Raw genomic sequence first — 18789 nt, forward strand, 5'->3', positions numbered from 1 at the left:
TGTGAAAAGTTTTTTTAATGTATGTAATAATATCCAATGCCTCCATATAGGACTTTCAATCTTACAAGCTATTAGCCTCAGGTAGCTGTTGGAACTGTCCCGCACCCTACGCGTCAACGATGCTACTCTTTTTCTGATGATGGCATGGAAGCCGTCTATATTCGACTCTGCAAACATCGCCGATGCGCTGCAGTTGCGAGGCAGTCCCATCAGCAACCTGAAAGCATTATTGTATTGGATTCTCAGGGCACTGACGACTCGCTGCGTGTTGCCGGTCCACAGGCTGTTTGACAATATGCTCTGAAAAGAGTTGTCTTTACTGGCTTTGAGCATCTTGCAAACCTGCTAGCCAGCATATTGCATCGAATCGTCAGCCCCCTGCGTTACTCGTGGGAACTATATGGATAAATTGAAAAACCAAAACCCAAAAGAAAATGACGACAGGGAGTGGGATGCGGTCTCGGATTGCGAGACCGTGTCCAGTGACGGAACTGCGGGAGACTTCACGGTCCCCCGCAGCAAGAAGGACCACAGGATCGAGACCTTCCTCAAGAGGAAGGTGGACGACCTGGGGTCCTCTTCCGGTGGCCGCGGGGCCTTGGCCAAAAAGGCCGATAGGAGGACCATTCACGACAGGACCGCTGGGGCGCCTGGGGGCAACCAGAGCTCCTCCGAGGATCACGCGTCTGCCTTGGGATCCGATCAGGAGCGGAGGGCGGACTTCGCAAAAACGGTGGAGTCCGCCTTCAGGCAGGTGGCCCTGAAAAAAAAGAAGGCCAGCCGCGACAGCGCAATTGAGGCCGCTACCGCCTCCATCACCGCCGCAACGGTGAGCAACTTCGGCCTGGCTTCCAAGAGCGAGCTGGCCAAGTTGCAGGAGCAGGTGGCTCGCCTCACGGCCGCCTTGGGGTCTCTCCAGGAGGAGAACAGAAGTCTCCGGGCGGACCTCACTAAGATGCGCGAGCAGGAGGCGAAGCGCGGCGAGGCCGCCGCCAGGCAACAGGTGCAGACTGCGCCGGCTGAGAGCCAGATCCTGGCCCTAGTCCGTCAGGAGATGGCAGCCTTCCAGGCTCGCTTCTCCGTCCTGGAGGGCAAGGTTCTGCGCCCCCCCCCCTCGCGGCGTCGAAGCCCCCAGCGGCCCAAAGGACCTCTTATGCGGCTGCGGCTGCAGCGGCACCCCCGCCCCCTGTCGCAGCGCCGAACGGACCGCCCAGCCAAAGCCCAAGGCCGCAACTGCGATCCGGGCGCAGAGCACCCCGGGGCCAACAGGGCACCGGTCCCGCCGGCACCAGTGGCGGCGATCGCCCTCCGAAGCCGACTCCGTCTGCGGCCCCTACCTCTCCTGCCACTGAGTCTGAGTGGCAGGTGGTGGGGGAGAAGAAAAAGAGGCGGAACGCGGCCAAAGCGGCCAAAAAGAAGGCCCAAAAACGGCTGCGCAGGGAGCGAGCCGCCGCGGCGCAACTCCACGCCCCTAAGATCGCGGCTGTAGTACTCACACTGCAGCCGGACACGGTCAAGAGGGGCGTTTCATACCGCTACGTGCTTGCTAAAGCAAAGGAGGCGGTGAGCCTAACCAAGCTGGGCATCACCGAGGACCTTCGGCTAAGGGTGACCGCAACGGGCGCCCGAATGCTGGAGGTCCCAGGAGCGGCCAGTGGGCCCGCCGCAAACGCTCCAGCCGAGAGGCTCAGGGCGTCCATAAGTGCGCAGATCTGCGCATCATGGGCCTGGACGACTCAAACTCATCCGGAAGCCGGGGCGCCCTGCGGACTCTCCGTCCGCATACCGGCCCATCGTGTTGCTCGACAAGGTGGGCAAGCTCTTCGAGCGAGTTGTCGCAAACCGCCTCGTCGCGCACCTTGGGGGGATGGGGCCGGACCATGCGGACAAAAAGTTCGGTTTCCGTAGGGGGCGCTCTACGGTGGACGCCATCATGCGCGTGAGAGCTCTCACGACGGGGGATGCTGTGTCCCGGGGGGGGTCGTCTTGGCGGTGTCTCTCGACATCACCAACGCCTTCAACACCCTTCCCTGGTCCCCCTTCCTGGAGAGGAGAGTTTAGTTTAGTCTGACATGCTTTAGTTGCTCAGTACTTACGTAGTGTTAAGTAGTGTATTGTAAAGCTACTGGTCCATGAAGCAGTACATGAAAGGGGACCTTCCCCTTTCACTCAAGCGAAAATTAGTCGACATGTGTATCTTGCCCGTCCTAACCTACGGTGCACAAACTTGGTCTCTCACGGAGTGTCAGAAGTCCAAACTCAAGGTTTGCCAGAGAGCAATGGAGCGCAGCCTTTTAGGCATTAAACGGACGGGTCGCATCCGGAATACCGTCATACGTTCCAGAACAGGAGTCGCTGATGTGGGCCGAAAGGCGGCAACACTGAAATGGAACTGGGCCGGACACGTCAGCCGTATGCATCCGGAAAGATGGGCCACTATTGTCACCCAGTGGACACCCCAGGATGGACACCGCAGGCGGGGTAGGCCCCGGAAGAGATGGCGTGACGAACTGGACGCCTACTGTCGGGACTGGTGGACTCGATCGAGGGATCGAGAAGTGTGGAAGCGGGATGGGAAGGCCTTTGCCCAGCAGTGGGACATTATAGGCTAGTAATAATAATAATAATAAGCCCCGCAGGGCATCTGAGGCGGATGACGGGGAGTAGCGACCCCGCGGGGTCCGAGTGCTCCAGGGAGAGTATACTGTCCCCCACCTCCGGCTTGCCGGAGTGAAACATGACGGGGGATAAGTCTCCCGCCTCTTGGCTTGCCTTCATCAGCCGGTCAGAGTGGAGTCGCTAGAGCAGGCCGCTCGGAGGGTAGGTGCCACATGGTAAGTGGCGAGTGGGCCGGTGATGCTGGACCCACAGGGAGCGCGTGATCTGCGTTTAAAGTCCGCCGAGGTATCCTCACCCTTCAGCCGCTCATGTACCCTCTTGTTGCTATTCAGTGACTGATTCCCGGGGGCCCAGTAAGTGAGGTGGCGAGTCTCCACCTGCCATTTTTACGTGTATTTATTACATTGTTATCGGCAGGTGCCATAGTTCCCGTAGTTTTACCATTCCTAGTCCATTAGCATCCCATCACAATAGCCCAAGTAGTTTTCATCCACAGTTAGCAATAGTATAGCACAGAACCGGGGATTGTCCTTGGGTACATTTCCATAGGGTATACAGGGATAATCGTCGGTTTTGTGTCACCATTTCATTAAAGTTGTCTCAAAAGGGCTTCAGCGTGTTGGCTTCGACCCCACGTTCGCCTCCCAAAAATCCGGGACTCTGTAGTCCCGAGGTCTAGAAGAGACATACAGTTATAATAATAAAGAAAATAGCAATAACAGAGGTACATAGTAGCTTAGGACCGATTCGGATAATTGGCGTTCTACTATATTACTATGTTTTTATAACTATGAAAAGTATGTTTACATCCGTTGAAACAATTTCGAACTGTCATATGGATAATTAAGCTGATGGATGGATATGAATATCCAAAACAGCAGTTTTAGATGCAGGGCAACTAGGGTTTATTTCTTTTTTTACTCATATATAGCAGTTTTTAAAATAATTCCGATATTTAGTTATGTAATCTTTACTCTTTTTGGACAAAACGCTCCACGCTTTCTTTAATTAAACTAAATGTCAAATTTATTTTGTTATTTTTAAAGCATGTACGTGGGTAAAACGGGTAAAACGGGACCCTATTGTTTTCGCTCCTCTGTCCGTCCGTCCGCCCGTCCGTCCGTCCGTCTGTCACCAGGCTGTATCCCATGAACCGTGATAGTTACTATCACGGTTCACGAAAACAATAGGGTCCGGTTTAACCGTTTGGGTACGGAACCCTAAAAAAAGAATTGAGTGGGGTTAGAAACAGTAATAGAGCACAAAAAATATCTGTTTGTACACGCTGATCTTCGGAACTATTGGACTAATTTGAATGGTTTTTTCCTCCGTGTATTGGTATTAAGTCTGGACAACATATAGGCTATAATTTATCTTGGAAACTTGAACACCTGATGTAGAACAGAAACAGATCATCTAAACTATAAGAGATTCAAAAACGGTGCCCTAGCAAAAATGGTAACACTTGATGAGCATTTCCTTCTGAGATAATAAATTTGAAGATTTGGAGAAGGAACTCGAAGAGCCCAGCTACAATATAGCATATATAGGAATGACGTTTTAGCAAAAGTTGTTGCTGCTCCCCTCATTGCTGCCACTGTGGTGAGGCTGTCACCAGCCTCGGACACCACGGTCTGTCGTGCAGCCGTAGTGCGGGCCGTATTGCGCGGCACGCAAATATCAACGACATTATACGTCGAGATCTTGTTGCCGTCGGGGTACCAGCTGTATTAAAATATTATAAAAGGTTAAAAACGCTAAACCCTATAAAAAGCAAAAAAATACTTTTAACACTACGTAAGTACTGAGCAACTAAAGCATGTCAGACTAAACTAAACTCTCCTCTCCAGGAAGGGGGACCAGGGAAGGGTGTTGAAGGCGTTGGTGATGTCGAGAGACACCGCCAAGACGACCCCCCCCGGGACACAGCATCCCCCGTCGTGAGAGCTCTCACGCGCATGATGGCGTCCACCGTAGAGCGCCCCCTACGGAAACCGAACTTTTTGTCCGCATGGTCCGGCCCCATCCCCCCAAGGTGCGCGACGAGGCGGTTTGCGACAACTCGCTCGAAGAGCTTGCCCACCTTGTCGAGCAACACGATGGGCCGGTATGCGGACGGAGAGTCCGCAGGGCGCCCCGGCTTCCGGATGAGTTTGAGTCGTCCAGGCCCATGATGCGCAGATCTGCGCACTTATGGACGCCCTGAGCCTCTCGGCTGGAGCGTTTGCGGCGGGCCCACTGGCCGCTCCTGGGACCTCCAGCATTCGGGCGCCCGTTGCGGTCACCCTTAGCCGAAGGTCCTCGGTGATGCCCAGCTTGGTTAGGCTCACCGCCTCCTTTGCTTTAGCAAGCACGTAGCGGTATGAAACGCCCCTCTTGACCGTGTCCGGCTGCAGTGTGAGTACTACAGCCGCGATCTTAGGGGCGTGGAGTTGCGCCGCGGCGGCTCGCGGCCAAAGCGGCCAAAAAGAAGGCCCAAAAACGGCTGCGCAGGGAGCGAGCCGCCGCGGCGCAACTCCACGCCCCTAAGATCGCGGCTGTAGTACTCACACTGCAGCCGGACACGGTCAAGAGGGGCGTTTCATACCGCTACGTGCTTGCTAAAGCAAAGGAGGCGGTGAGCCTAACCAAGCTGGGCATCACCGAGGACCTTCGGCTAAGGGTGACCGCAACGGGCGCCCGAATGCTGGAGGTCCCAGGAGCGGCCAGTGGGCCCGCCGCAAACGCTCCAGCCGAGAGGCTCAGGGCGTCCATAAGTGCGCAGATCTGCGCATCATGGGCCTGGACGACTCAAACTCATCCGGAAGCCGGGGCGCCCTGCGGACTCTCCGTCCGCATACCGGCCCATCGTGTTGCTCGACAAGGTGGGCAAGCTCTTCGAGCGAGTTGTCGCAAACCGCCTCGTCGCGCACCTTGGGGGGATGGGGCCGGACCATGCGGACAAAAAGTTCGGTTTCCGTAGGGGGCGCTCTACGGTGGACGCCATCATGCGCGTGAGAGCTCTCACGACGGGGGATGCTGTGTCCCGGGGGGGGTCGTCTTGGCGGTGTCTCTCGACATCACCAACGCCTTCAACACCCTTCCCTGGTCCCCCTTCCTGGAGAGGAGAGTTTAGTTTAGTCTGACATGCTTTAGTTGCTCAGTACTTACGTAGTGTTAAAAGTATTTTTTTGCTTTTTATAGGGTTTAGCGTTTTTAACCTTTTATAATATTTTAATACAGCTGGTACCCCGACGGCAACAAGATCTCGACGTATAATGTCGTTGATATTTGCGTGCCGCGCAATACGGCCCGCACTACGGCTGCACGACAGACCGTGGTGTCCGAGGCTGGTGACAGCCTCACCACAGTGGCAGCAATGAGGGGAGCAGCAACAACTTTTGCTAAAACGTCATTCCTATATATGCTATATTGTAGCTGGGCTCTTCGAGTTCCTTCTCCAAATCTTCAAATTTATTATCTCAGAAGGAAATGCTCATCAAGTGTTACCATTTTTGCTAGGGCACCGTTTTTGAATCTCTTATAGTTTAGATGATCTGTTTCTGTTCTACATCAGGTGTTCAAGTTTCCAAGATAAATTATAGCCTATATGTTGTCCAGACTTAATACCAATACACGGAGGAAAAAACCATTCAAATTAGTCCAATAGTTCCGAAGATCAGCGTGTACAAACAGATATTTTTTGTGCTCTATTACTGTTTCTAACCCCACTCAATTCTTTTTTTAGGGTTCCGTACCCAAACGGTTAAACCGGACCCTATTGTTTTCGTGAACCGTGATAGTAACTATCACGGTTCATGGGATACAGCCTGGTGACAGACGGACGGACGGACGGGCGGACGGACGGACAGAGGAGCGAAAACAATAGGGTCCCGTTTTACCCGTTTTACCCACGTACATGCTTTAAAAATAACAAAATAAATTTGACATTTAGTTTAATTAAAGAAAGCGTGGAGCGTTTTGTCCAAAAAGAGTAAAGATTACATAACTAAATATCGGAATTATTTTAAAAACTGCTATATATGAGTAAAAAAAGAAATAAACCCTAGTTGCCCTGCATCTAAAACTGCTGTTTTGGATATTCATATCCATCCATCAGCTTAATTATCCATATGACAGTTCGAAATTGTTTCAACGGATGTAAACATACTTTTCATAGTTATAAAAACATAGTAATATAGTAGAACGCCAATTATCCGAATCGGTCCTAAGCTACTATGTACCTCTGTTATTGCTATTTTCTTTATTATTATAACTGTATGTCTCTTCTAGACCTCGGGACTACAGAGTCCCGGATTTTTGGGAGGCGAACGTGGGGTCGAAGCCAACACGCTGAAGCCCTTTTGAGACAACTTTAATGAAATGGTGACACAAAACCGACGATTATCCCTGTATACCCTATGGAAATGTACCCAAGGACAATCCCCGGTTCTGTGCTATACTATTGCTAACTGTGGATGAAAACTACTTGGGCTATTGTGATGGGATGCTAATGGACTAGGAATGGTAAAACTACGGGAACTATGGCACCTGCCGATAACAATGTAATAAATACACGTAAAAATGGCAGGTGGAGACTCGCCACCTCACTTACTGGGCCCCCGGGAATCAGTCACTGAATAGCAACAAGAGGGTACATGAGCGGCTGAAGGGTGAGGATACCTCGGCGGACTTTAAACGCAGATCACGCGCTCCCTGTGGGTCCAGCATCACCGGCCCACTCGCCACTTACCATGTGGCACCTACCCTCCGAGCGGCCTGCTCTAGCGACTCCACTCTGACCGGCTGATGAAGGCAAGCCAAGAGGCGGGAGACTTATCCCCCGTCATGTTTCACTCCGGCAAGCCGGAGGTGGGGGACAGTATACTCTCCCTGGAGCACTCGGACCCCGCGGGGTCGCTACTCCCCGTCATCCGCCTCAGATGCCCTGCGGGGCTTATTATTATTATTATTACTAGCCTATAATGTCCCACTGCTGGGCAAAGGCCTTCCCATCCCGCTTCCACACTTCTCGATCCCTCGATCGAGTCCACCAGTCCCGACAGTAGGCGTCCAGTTCGTCACGCCATCTCTTCCGGGGCCTACCCCGCCTGCGGTGTCCATCCTGGGGTGTCCACTGGGTGACAATAGTGGCCCATCTTTCCGGATGCATACGGCTGACGTGTCCGGCCCAGTTCCATTTCAGTGTTGCCGCCTTTCGGCCCACATCAGCGACTCCTGTTCTGGAACGTATGACGGTATTCCGGATGCGACCCGTCCGTTTAATGCCTAAAAGGCTGCGCTCCATTGCTCTCTGGCAAACCTTGAGTTTGGACTTCTGACACTCCGTGAGAGACCAAGTTTGTGCACCGTAGGTTAGGACGGGCAAGATACACATGTCGACTAATTTTCGCTTGAGTGAAAGGGGAAGGTCCCCTTTCATGTACTGCTTCATGGACCAGTAGCTTTTCCAGGCGTTCTCTATGCGGCGATCGATCTCCTTTTCCTGCCTGTTGTCGAAAGAAACTAACTGGCCCAAATAGATGTACTCGTCGACATAGTGTAGAGCTTGCCCATCTACCTCGACCCTACGTTTCGTGCTGTTGGTCATTGTATGTGTCTTGCTCATGTTCATTTGAAGTCCAACCTCTTGGCTTGCCCTGCTCAGATCTTGGAGCATTTCTTGGAGCTCTGCTGCTGCTATTTTCTTTATTTTGTATTTTTGTTAAGGCCTGGTGGGGTTGCAACCTACTCTGATTAAGAACTCTGATTAAGAGCGTTATAGAAGAATGTTGTTTGTTTACATTTATGAGGCTTATTCTGTATGTGACGGTTCGTTTCTCTTCATTGCTAGTCTGCATCAAATTATCCGAATGGGCCCTGATCCCAATTAATTCGGATAATCGCCGCTCTACTGTAATGTGAATAAAATTATGTTATAATGAATTTTATATTGTATTCTAGGAAAATAAGACCAGAAGTGATTTTTTAAAAAACAATTTTTAATACTACCTACTAATCAATAAATCTTAACAAAAGAAATTCACAAGCGATACATCAATTTGTACACAATACACAAAAATAGAACACCAGACTTATCACTAATTACAATGAAAATGCGTTAATTATAAAATAGTCACACAGTAATCGGACAGAGTAACACCCTACCTCGACAACAGTTGGCAGCAGAAAGAGAGCTGTGCTGTCAAAGCACGGCCTTTTACAGACAACCCCCTTCCCTCCTAACTAATATCCTACACGGCCTTTCCTGACGGGAGGCCGTCCTCGGGCTCCATCTTCTAACTCTGGAGACCAGTCTCTAGAGTTGGCATTGATGCTCCCGATTCTTGATCCGAGGAAACGCTGAGCGACGCCAGAAGAGCAGGCCTGTCTTCGCTTCTCTGTTTCCCGGACGTGCTGGGCTGTGGCTCCATCATGTCACCAGGCACCTCAACTCCAGGAGGCTGGCCGACACTCGGAGTGGTGGACTCCTCATTCTCTTGGTCTGCTTCTGTAAAAACGAAAACAACGGCACAATACTATTTTCAATAATAAACACAACAGGACAACTATGTGCCCACATAACGCTACTTTACGACACATATCATATAAGTGTACGTAAGTGCACATTCGGCGTTTTGTAAACTAAACTCGCCTAGCTCAACACTAGCACAACGGTATAAAACAAACTAATATCTGTACCAATCACCTGGGGCATCACTCGTCGGGGGAGTGCCACCTCACGACTCGCTAGAGATCTACGCGTACTTGCGTGAGACATAACTTTGCGTGTGTGAATTGGTTCCACATATGAGCGTGTCTCTACCCAAACTATCAATAACACACATACAATGTTTATCACTGAAACAAGTTTCACACCACGACTCGTCAGTCAACCCTGTGACATGACCAAGCGTGTAAGTACTATACATAGCTCCAGGACCATAAGTCCGAACCACAAAAATAAAACAAAAACACCCAAAGCATGTCTCATATACTAGGATCGCATATCCGAGCACACTCTAGGACAGCATCCAATAATATGAAACCCAACTCCACTTGAAGCGTATCCATCAGTCAGGATAGCATATCTCACTCTGAGACAAGCTATACCAACTGCAAGATAAAACTTCCCTTGGCATGTTTACTCTCTCAGAAAGTATTTCACTCCTAGGTAAATTATCACTCACACATACTTAAAGTTTACAAAAACACAATAAAAACAGTTTGAACAAAATATTAGTTATTGAAATAATTCGGATAACTCACCACAAAAAAAATCAGCGCACACATCGGGAGTCCACTCTCCTTACCACGGAATCATGTACTCCGCAGCCGCTTGTGTCGACTTCCCATACGATCCAGCCAAGAGTCGAAGCTCATAACGACCATGTGGGAGTACTTTCACCACACGATATGGCCCTCGCATGCAGGAGTCCAGCTTCCCAGTTGACTGCGCCTGTTTTCTAACAAAAACTAATGAATTTAGTTCAAAAGTACGAGGCGCCTCACGACCTTGGTTGACGTAACTATCTTGACCCTCTTGATTTGAACGCAGGCGTTCAGACGCCCTTTGCCGACTCATCTCGCGAAGAGCCTCTCTGTTTGGACAGGAACCTTCTATAGCTAAATCCCGTTCCAAACTTCGAATGAGTGGAGTTGCCGCATCGATACCTACCAGCAGGTTAAGCGCCGACAACTGAGTGGTTCTGTGTTTGGTCATATTGAGAACCAACTGCAACTTCCACAGGACGGTTGGCCACCTCTGTTGCCTGTAATTGTACTCAATACGTACCATGTTAAGTACAGTCCGACAGTATCGTTCCACCTGTCCGTTGGATTGATGCATCTCTGGTGTTATCAAATGTGTTTCGCAACCCATATCCCTAACCCAATTGAAGAATTCAACACTCTGGAACATTCTACCCCTATCTGCTACTAATAATTTAGGTGTACCAAACAGTGAAATCAAATTCGGCTGAGTCAATTAAAGCTCTCACCTTATCATGACTCGGCCTAACCTGATTTTCACTAATCGTCCGAACGTCCTGGCTTAGGTGAAGACCGATGCCTTTCCTCCAATGCCCTAAGTCGTGACAACATCACTTCCATCTCGAGCCTCAACCTAAGATTTTCATCAGGCGACCCCTCACGATGCCTACTGTTCCGATAACCACGACTAGGACTACGGCTGCCGCAGCGATTTACACTAAGCTCACGTTCATGATTCGACATAATGAAAGAAACACCACCAAAATCAAATGAATAGAACTAACACAAATATACCACTAACCAAAACCAAAGTACGAGAACAAAGAACGGCTGTAAAACAATCCGACAATGCTAACCTATATGCAAACTACCCTGCTTTAAAATAAAATCACACGAGCACACACAAGCGATACATCAATTTGTACACAATACACAAAAATAGAACACCAGACTTATCACTAATTACAATGAAAATGCTTTAATTACAAAATAGTCACACAGTAATCGGACAGAGTAACACCCTACCTCGACAACAGTTGGCAGCAGAAAGAGAGCTGTGCTGTCAAAGCACGGCCTTTTACAGACAACCCCCTTCCCTCCTAACTAATATCCTACAGTATATATAAAATAAATTTGGCAGACCTCATCAGTTGATGGGGTGTGCGAGAATTTAAAAAACTAAAAAATCTTCAAGAGCTCTAATTACTTCATTTAGCAGATTTATTTATTTTTTAACTTATTTCTCAAGTTTTATTTTTAATGCAGTCCTACTTATCCTACTTATATATATATAAATCCTACTTTAAATTATAAATGTGAAAGTTTGTGAGAATGTATGGATGTATGTTTGTTATTCAATCACGCAAAAACGGCTGGATCGATTTGATTGAAATTTGGTATGTAGATGGGTGATACCCTGGATTAACACATAGGCTACTTTTTATCAACACACCACGCGGGCGAAGCCGCTGGCGGAAGCTAGTATTATATATTTTTTTATTATAAATGTGAAAGTTTGTGAGAATGTATGGATGTATGTTTGTTATTCTTTCGCGCAAAAGTGGCTGCACCGATTTGTTTGAAATTTGGTATAGAGATAGGTGATGTCCTGGATTAACACATAGGCTACTTTTTATCAACATACCACGCGGGCGAAGCCGCGAGCGGAAGCTAGTAAACATTATAATTCTCAATTTGTATGTTCCCTTTTAGTTTGTAAGTGTCTATAACAATCATTTTAGAGCTTATTCAATATGAATGGTGTGATCTTTTTAACTGAATAAACCTATATTACTTTATTGAACTGTATTTGGTGATCCAAATATAAAATAAATAAATAGATGCTTTAGTGTGATTAAATGAAAACATAACTTTATAGACTTTATTTTGTTACTTTCAGCGTTATATTTAGAACTTTGCATAGAAGGACAAAGAACCAAGTTGGATAGATGCACTGATTGCTTGTGTTATGCTGACAGGAGGTGGCGTTGTTTAATAACTTGTGATATCACACAATCTAAACCGGATTATACGCCGACTACACACCCCACAGAATTATATGAAGAGCATGGACAGTATGATTATCAATTGCCGACTACACACCCCACAGAATTAAATGAAGAGTATGGACAGTATGATTATCAAATTCACAGTGACATAACAACGGAGGGATCCTACATTTTTGCACCTAAACTCATTTTTGAAGACATGAATGATGATTTTAATGTTACTTTTCACTGTAAGACTATTTTTATAAATCCATAACATATAAAGGACTGAACTAACTGTATCGACCGATCGTTAATTATTTGCTCATAAATCAGTATGAAGATAAATGAAAGTACTCACTTAACAACGATTAGGTATTTTTAGGGTTCCGTACTCTAAGGGTAAAACGGGACCCTATTGTTTTCGTTCCTCTGTCCGTCCGTCCGTCTGTCACCAGGCTATATCTCACAAATGATGTATTTCTGCTGCCGCTATAACAACAGACACTAAAACTAGAATAAAATAAATATTTTGGGGGCTCCCATAGAACAAACGCGATTTTTTTGCTCATTTTCTTAATGGTACGAAAAACTTCGTGCGCGATTCCTACTCGCACTTGGCTGGTTTTTTCGGCATTTTTCGGCTGATTTTTAAATCGTCAGATAACTTCTATCTGCGGAATAAATACAGCGGCTTGACATGTTTTCTACATAAAAGCTGTTAAACTTCAAACATTCTCGAGATAAAAGTTACCTGGAGATTGAAGAAAAAATATAGGTATTGTATATTGTGCAAAAGGGTGCATACAATTCTTCTTTTTAGATATATTCTTGCTCATGCATATTCATACTTAGCACACACTTTATTGCATGCGTATTAATTATTTTCAGTGTCCGCAGAGCTATATGGCGAAAAATGTAAACCGGGAAGCATGAGTATACGGAAATGTAACCAATGCTACTGTTATGAAGAAAACTGGTATTGCAAAACCACCGATTGTAAGGGTGACAGTCCTAAGACAATAAAGGGTAAGATTTTTTTTTAATAATTAAAACAATGAATACGAAAATTCTAAATCCGATAAATTTTAAGAAAGATCCTACTTATATTATAAATGTGAAAGTTTGTGAGAATGTATGGATGTATGTTTGTTATTCAATCACGCAAAAACGGCTGGACCGATTTGATTGAAATTTGGTATGTAGATAGGTGGTAACCAGGATTAACACATAGGCTACTTTTTATCAACACTCCACGCGGTCGAAGCCGCTGGTGGAAGCTAGTATTTAATAAAAGGGCTTTCCTAACAAATTCGAATTCTGATGGTATTTGTCGCTGTCATCTGATTGAAACTGCTATTTGATTGACCGACTTGCGCCTACATTGAATGACTAGGTACATTTAATTGAATCACTAAAGGACAACTCGTCAAGTCGTTGAATGGGATACAGCCGACTTCATAACATATGGTTGACAGTTTCACCTCACTTTTTTCTATAAAAGTAGCAAGCGGCAGCGTAATAACAGGTAAATCATTACTATCACACTATTCAATTGTAAACAAAGCGCTTTTAACCTCCCCACTCAGAGACATTTAAGGGTTACTTAAGCCATTCCTTACCTCCCCACTCAGAGACATTTAATGATTACTTAAGTCACTCCTCAGTGACGGAATGTCATACAAATGCTTCACTAAGGAATGGCTTAAGTAACCATTAAATGTCTCTGAGTGGGGAGGTAGTGAAGGATTTGTATGACATTCCGTAACTAAGGAGTGACTTAAGTAATCATTAAATGTCTCTGAGTAAATGAATTAATTTAATCGTTAAAAATGTCAACACGGTGCCAGCTGTGCTAACTGTTGGACGTCATATTCGTTTTGGTGATAATTAGCGCAGCAGTTGGAAGAAATTAACTAGATTTGAATCACCTGACTGACTTTATGTTCACTCTGTTCCAAGAGCTATGTGACATTCATTCAAATTGCTGCATCTACCAGATGAATGCAACATATTTACAATGATCCTATCATTATCGTCTCAGTGGATTAGTTCGACTGGCACTTTTCTGTTTTTAGGGTTCCGTACCTCAAAAGGAAAAAACGGAACCCTTATAGGATCACTTTGTTGTCCGTCTGTCTGTCTGTCTGTCTGTCTGTCTGTCAAGACCCTTTATCTCGAGAACGCGTGGACGTATCTAGCTGAAATTCATATGGAATACTCAGGTCTATTGTCCCTTTAAACTATGAAAATATCAAACTTCTAAGCCAAGCCAATCAAACGATACAGCCGATTATGTCGATATTTTCAACAAATTTTCGACACTCGCAAAGGAATCAAAACCTACAGGATACTTCCCGTAAACTCAGAGTCTTGAAATTTGGCATGAAGCATTATCATATAATGCAAGTATAGGAAAAATTCCGAAAATCTCATTTTTTTAGTTGTATAATATAAAAAAATATATTTTAATAAAATGAAACTTACTACCTTATTTCTCACGAACGAATAAAGGTATCAAATTGAAATTTATACCAAATACCTAAGTCTATTGTCCCTTTAGGCGGTGAAAAAATCAAACTTCTAAGTTAACGCGATCAAAAGATACAGCAGTTATACCGACACCTTAGACGAATTTCCGTCACACGCTAGGGAATCAAAACCTACAAGGTACTTCCCGTGAACTCAGAATCTTGAAATTCGACACGAAGCAACATTATATAGTACAGATAAAGGAAAAATTGCGCAAATGATAAATTTGAAGTTACATAAAATATTAAAATATTATTTTTACTTACATTACATAAAATATTTGTTTAATATTTATAAACTTACTACCTACCCTTTTTCACATGAACGCGTAGAGATATTAAAGTTGAAATTCATATCAAACACTTCTTAATAGTTATTTGTTATACAAGAGTGCAAAGTTGGTTTTTAACCGCGGGCTCGGTTTTGATGACCGAGCAAGTGAAGGATTCTAAAATTGAAACACGAGCGTAGCGAGTGTTTCAATAATTAGAATCCTGAGCGATAGCGAGGGAATCAAAAGAGCACAAGGTGAAAAATCTTTGCACTCGAGTGCAACACGTAACTTTTCATCCCACCTCATCGAGGAAATTTAAAAACAAAATGGCGCGCACATATGAGTATCAAATTAAAGAGAAGTACCTATTAAAGTTCATTTATTTGAAAACTCAGTTTTAAATTAAACGAGGTCAAAAATCTATGTAAAAACAATAATAATTATTTTAAGCAGTATTTTATTTGTTGAATATTGTATTTGTTTGAAAAGTCTTATCAAGATTGTCACGAATGGAGGATTGCACACGATATTCTAAATTCAAATCACTTTGCCGCTCTAGAGGATAAAAACGGCTTTTACGCTCAGATATCAAAGGGTAAAACTACTCTTTCCGAGATGGTGGGATGAAAATATAATTGCCTCTAAATTGTGAAAAATTTTAAATCATTCAAAGGTCATTGGGCACCTTAGTATGGAAACCATACCCACGGCGGATACGAACGATATATAGCACAGTATAATGATAAAGGCTCTGATTTATTATGGCATTTGTCGCATCAATGTGAACCATGGGAATCTAGAGAAAATCAGGTGTAAACATCAAATATTTTCCTCATTTCAATGGGGAATTTAAACGACCAAGTTTGACGGATTTGAGAAATCATTTCTTTGTAGATAAAGAGTATACTCGCCGTTTATTTCCAATGTCATCAGGTCAGGATCTGATGATGGAAATCCTGAGAAATCGAGGGCAACTATCAGAAATTGTAGGCATGCATAGGATTAAAACTTGATTCTCAGATGTATGTCTGGTGATACTATCAAACAGTGAAGGTTTAGAGCTTACCTGATGATGGAGACGTGAGAAAGTCGAGAGAACTCCTCAACGGTATATTTTAGTTACGTCTTGTTTGGGCTTATATTATTCGTATTGACGAGAACTTTTCACAAAAGTTAAAAATAAAAACTTTTTACAAAAAAAAAACAACTTCTAAAAACAACAACAAAACTATTTATATGCATCGGTTTAGATCTTGGTGGTTAAATAAATATAGATGCATCCTCTAGACACCGACTTTTAAACCGATGCACCTAACATCTTTTTAATTTCTTTCTTGCTTTTGTTTTCTTGTTGCTTTTTTATATGTTTGAAGTTGGATTTGTTTGTAAAATGCTACAAAATAAAATAAAGCCGACTTTATAAAACAAAGAAAGGGACAGAATTACACTTTTGTCAAGACTCTAGAAACGTAAAGCCAGCAGCACCGAATCCTACTCTCTAGCAGTCGTTGTTACAATTCGACAGTTACAACTCGTCAGGCAGTTTCGAAAAAAACCTGAAACTGTTGCTCGTTAGGTGATTCTCATCACCTAAAATAAGCTCCAACACAAGATTACGCTATAAATTGTAAAGGAGTTCCCATAACTATATCTGATCTTTGCTATCGATCCCACAATGGCAGTCAAACCTATTTATGTAGAAAGTCTTCGCCAATACGAATCAAATAAGCCCAAACACGTGCAACATACCGTTCAGGAGTTCCCTCGACTGTCTGTAGTCTCCATAATCAAATCAGCTCCAAACCTTCACTGTTTACCAGTACCCTCAAAAATACACTCACATGTCTGGTTTTGACTCGATGCCTACAATATTCAAGAGTTGCCTTCGATTTCTCAGGGTTCCCAGATCCTGAACGGTTGGCGCGAGACTCACTTTTTATCTATACAGGATTTGTACGGAACCCTCGGTGCGCGAGTCCGACTCGCACTTGACCGGTTTATTTTTTTTTTATGAGACTCGAAACAATTAGATACCGTAAAAGTCACAGTAATATGCTTCTTTCAGATATCAAAGAAACTGGAAACTGCATTTTCGGAAAAGTATTTAGAGTGGGTCCATGTACTCGGTGTATTTGCGAGCCTAACGGTTATAACTGTACTGACAAAATTGAGTGTATATCTTTTGAAGGTAAGTAAAGGACAATGGGCAAGTTGCATGGGGTTTGATACCCGCTCTAACAGTAACGTATGATATATAGGAAAGGTATTTACGTGAAGAATAATAAAAACGATGGGGCTTGCCTCAACTAGCTATCCGACCCGAGTAATGATAGAAATTGAATAATATAATATATGCAAATTAATTAAGAGGCATACGTCGCCAGTGTCTTTTAGACATCTTAATTTGAGATACATTCTATTATAATCTAAGCTTCTGAATTAGACATTTGCAGTCTTACTTATAAACGTGAATTAAATAATAAGTTATACTTAAGGGGTGTTTAAGAGAAAATCTTACTTATCAACGTGGCTTAACTAAATCATTTTCTTAGCAATGTCTTAAATGAGCTGTCAAATTATACTTCGGCCGTTCAGAGAATGCGTTCCTGACACCTATCAGTTAGTCACGACTAGTGATGGGCACAACATAACACTGAGTTCGTTACCGTTCCTTCAAAATGAACCGCCGCATTATTTTAAGATTATTTTCGTTTTAAATTGGCGGAATCATTTGTTTTATATTTTAGTTATTTAAGTGGAAACCAAAAAAAGGTAATATTCATATAATAAAATTGTTTTATTTATTCTTTGTTACAAGTACATTGAATTGAATGTGCGAACAGAATATTAATCAGACTCCGATTTGCTTGAGGAGGTGGTGTCTTCATCATCATCTTCGCCTACATGTATAATTATATTATTATCAATAACAGAATCAATCCTGATATCTCGGTCTAACAAAAGCCGGGTAATCAAATAAAAACAGATCGAAAACACTTGAAAAACGTGGTCTATGCGCACGAAACGACAACGGACGACTGTTTTAGCGTCACAAAATGGCGGCCCATAACGCCATTTGGGGTTACCATTTTTAATCTAAGTATAAAAATGCGGTTTGGTCATAGTTTTATTTTTATATTTCATAAACGTTATAATTAAGTCTTATAGTCCATTATTTTCCAATTCTTAAAAAGAAAATCAAAACGTATTATTTTATATTATAACTGTATAAGAACAGATTACGATACTTGCCTGTTATTTTTAGCACAGCACTACAAAATATAAACCGCTGACATAACCTTGTAATAGCGCAGTATAGATTTAGAAAAATATTGTTTACCAAGTTATTTGACACTCAGTTTGGCACAAAATTATAACATTCATTGATTATTGATATAATAATGTTGTTTTAATGCTCCTCAATTGTTAAAACGGTAAACAACCAGCAAAAATATTTTTATCGTAACTGCAACGCCATTGCAAAGTTACGTCGTCAGTTCAATCGCGACGTGTCAGGAACGCATTCTCTGAATGGCCGAACTATAAGTAGCCTTACACCCTTGTTTAACCCGCTAATTAGCAAAATGGCTGGATTCTTACCAGTTGATTTTTCATTTCCAGTTTATTGACAGCTCAACTTTTTAATTTTATATTTTACGGATGCCATTGTTGCCATTACACAACGTTTTGATGACAAATATTTTTTTAAGCTACCAACATTCCGGTAGTGTTGAAAAATTAGTATGTTTTTATGTCATTATCTGTTCATTACTTAAGACATGCTTAAGCAACGTTTATAGGTCAAAATAATTTAATCACTACTTAAGGCTTTAAGTAGAAATTAGTTAAAACAATACTTAGAAGATGATTAGTTGATTTTTATAAGTAAGGCTGTAAAAGTTTTAA

General features: G+C 43.9%; 1 protein-coding gene across 1 annotated transcript in view; it reads left to right on the plus strand.

Moving 5' to 3' along the window:
* The first annotated feature begins 400 nt into the window (after positions 1-400).
* The window catches only part of LOC124636029, a 38883-nt gene continuing 20494 nt past the window's right edge, over positions 401-18789 (plus strand). The window contains exons 1-2 of the mRNA XM_047171986.1: positions 401-1276; positions 1366-1608. Of these exons, the coding sequence (XP_047027942.1) occupies positions 401-1276; positions 1366-1608 (1119 nt within the window). The remainder of the gene's footprint in view (positions 1277-1365; positions 1609-18789) is intronic.

The sequence above is a fragment of the Helicoverpa zea genome, chromosome 13 (genome assembly GCF_022581195.2).
Source record: "Helicoverpa zea isolate HzStark_Cry1AcR chromosome 13, ilHelZeax1.1, whole genome shotgun sequence".
Lineage (NCBI taxonomy): Eukaryota > Metazoa > Arthropoda > Insecta > Lepidoptera > Noctuidae > Helicoverpa > Helicoverpa zea.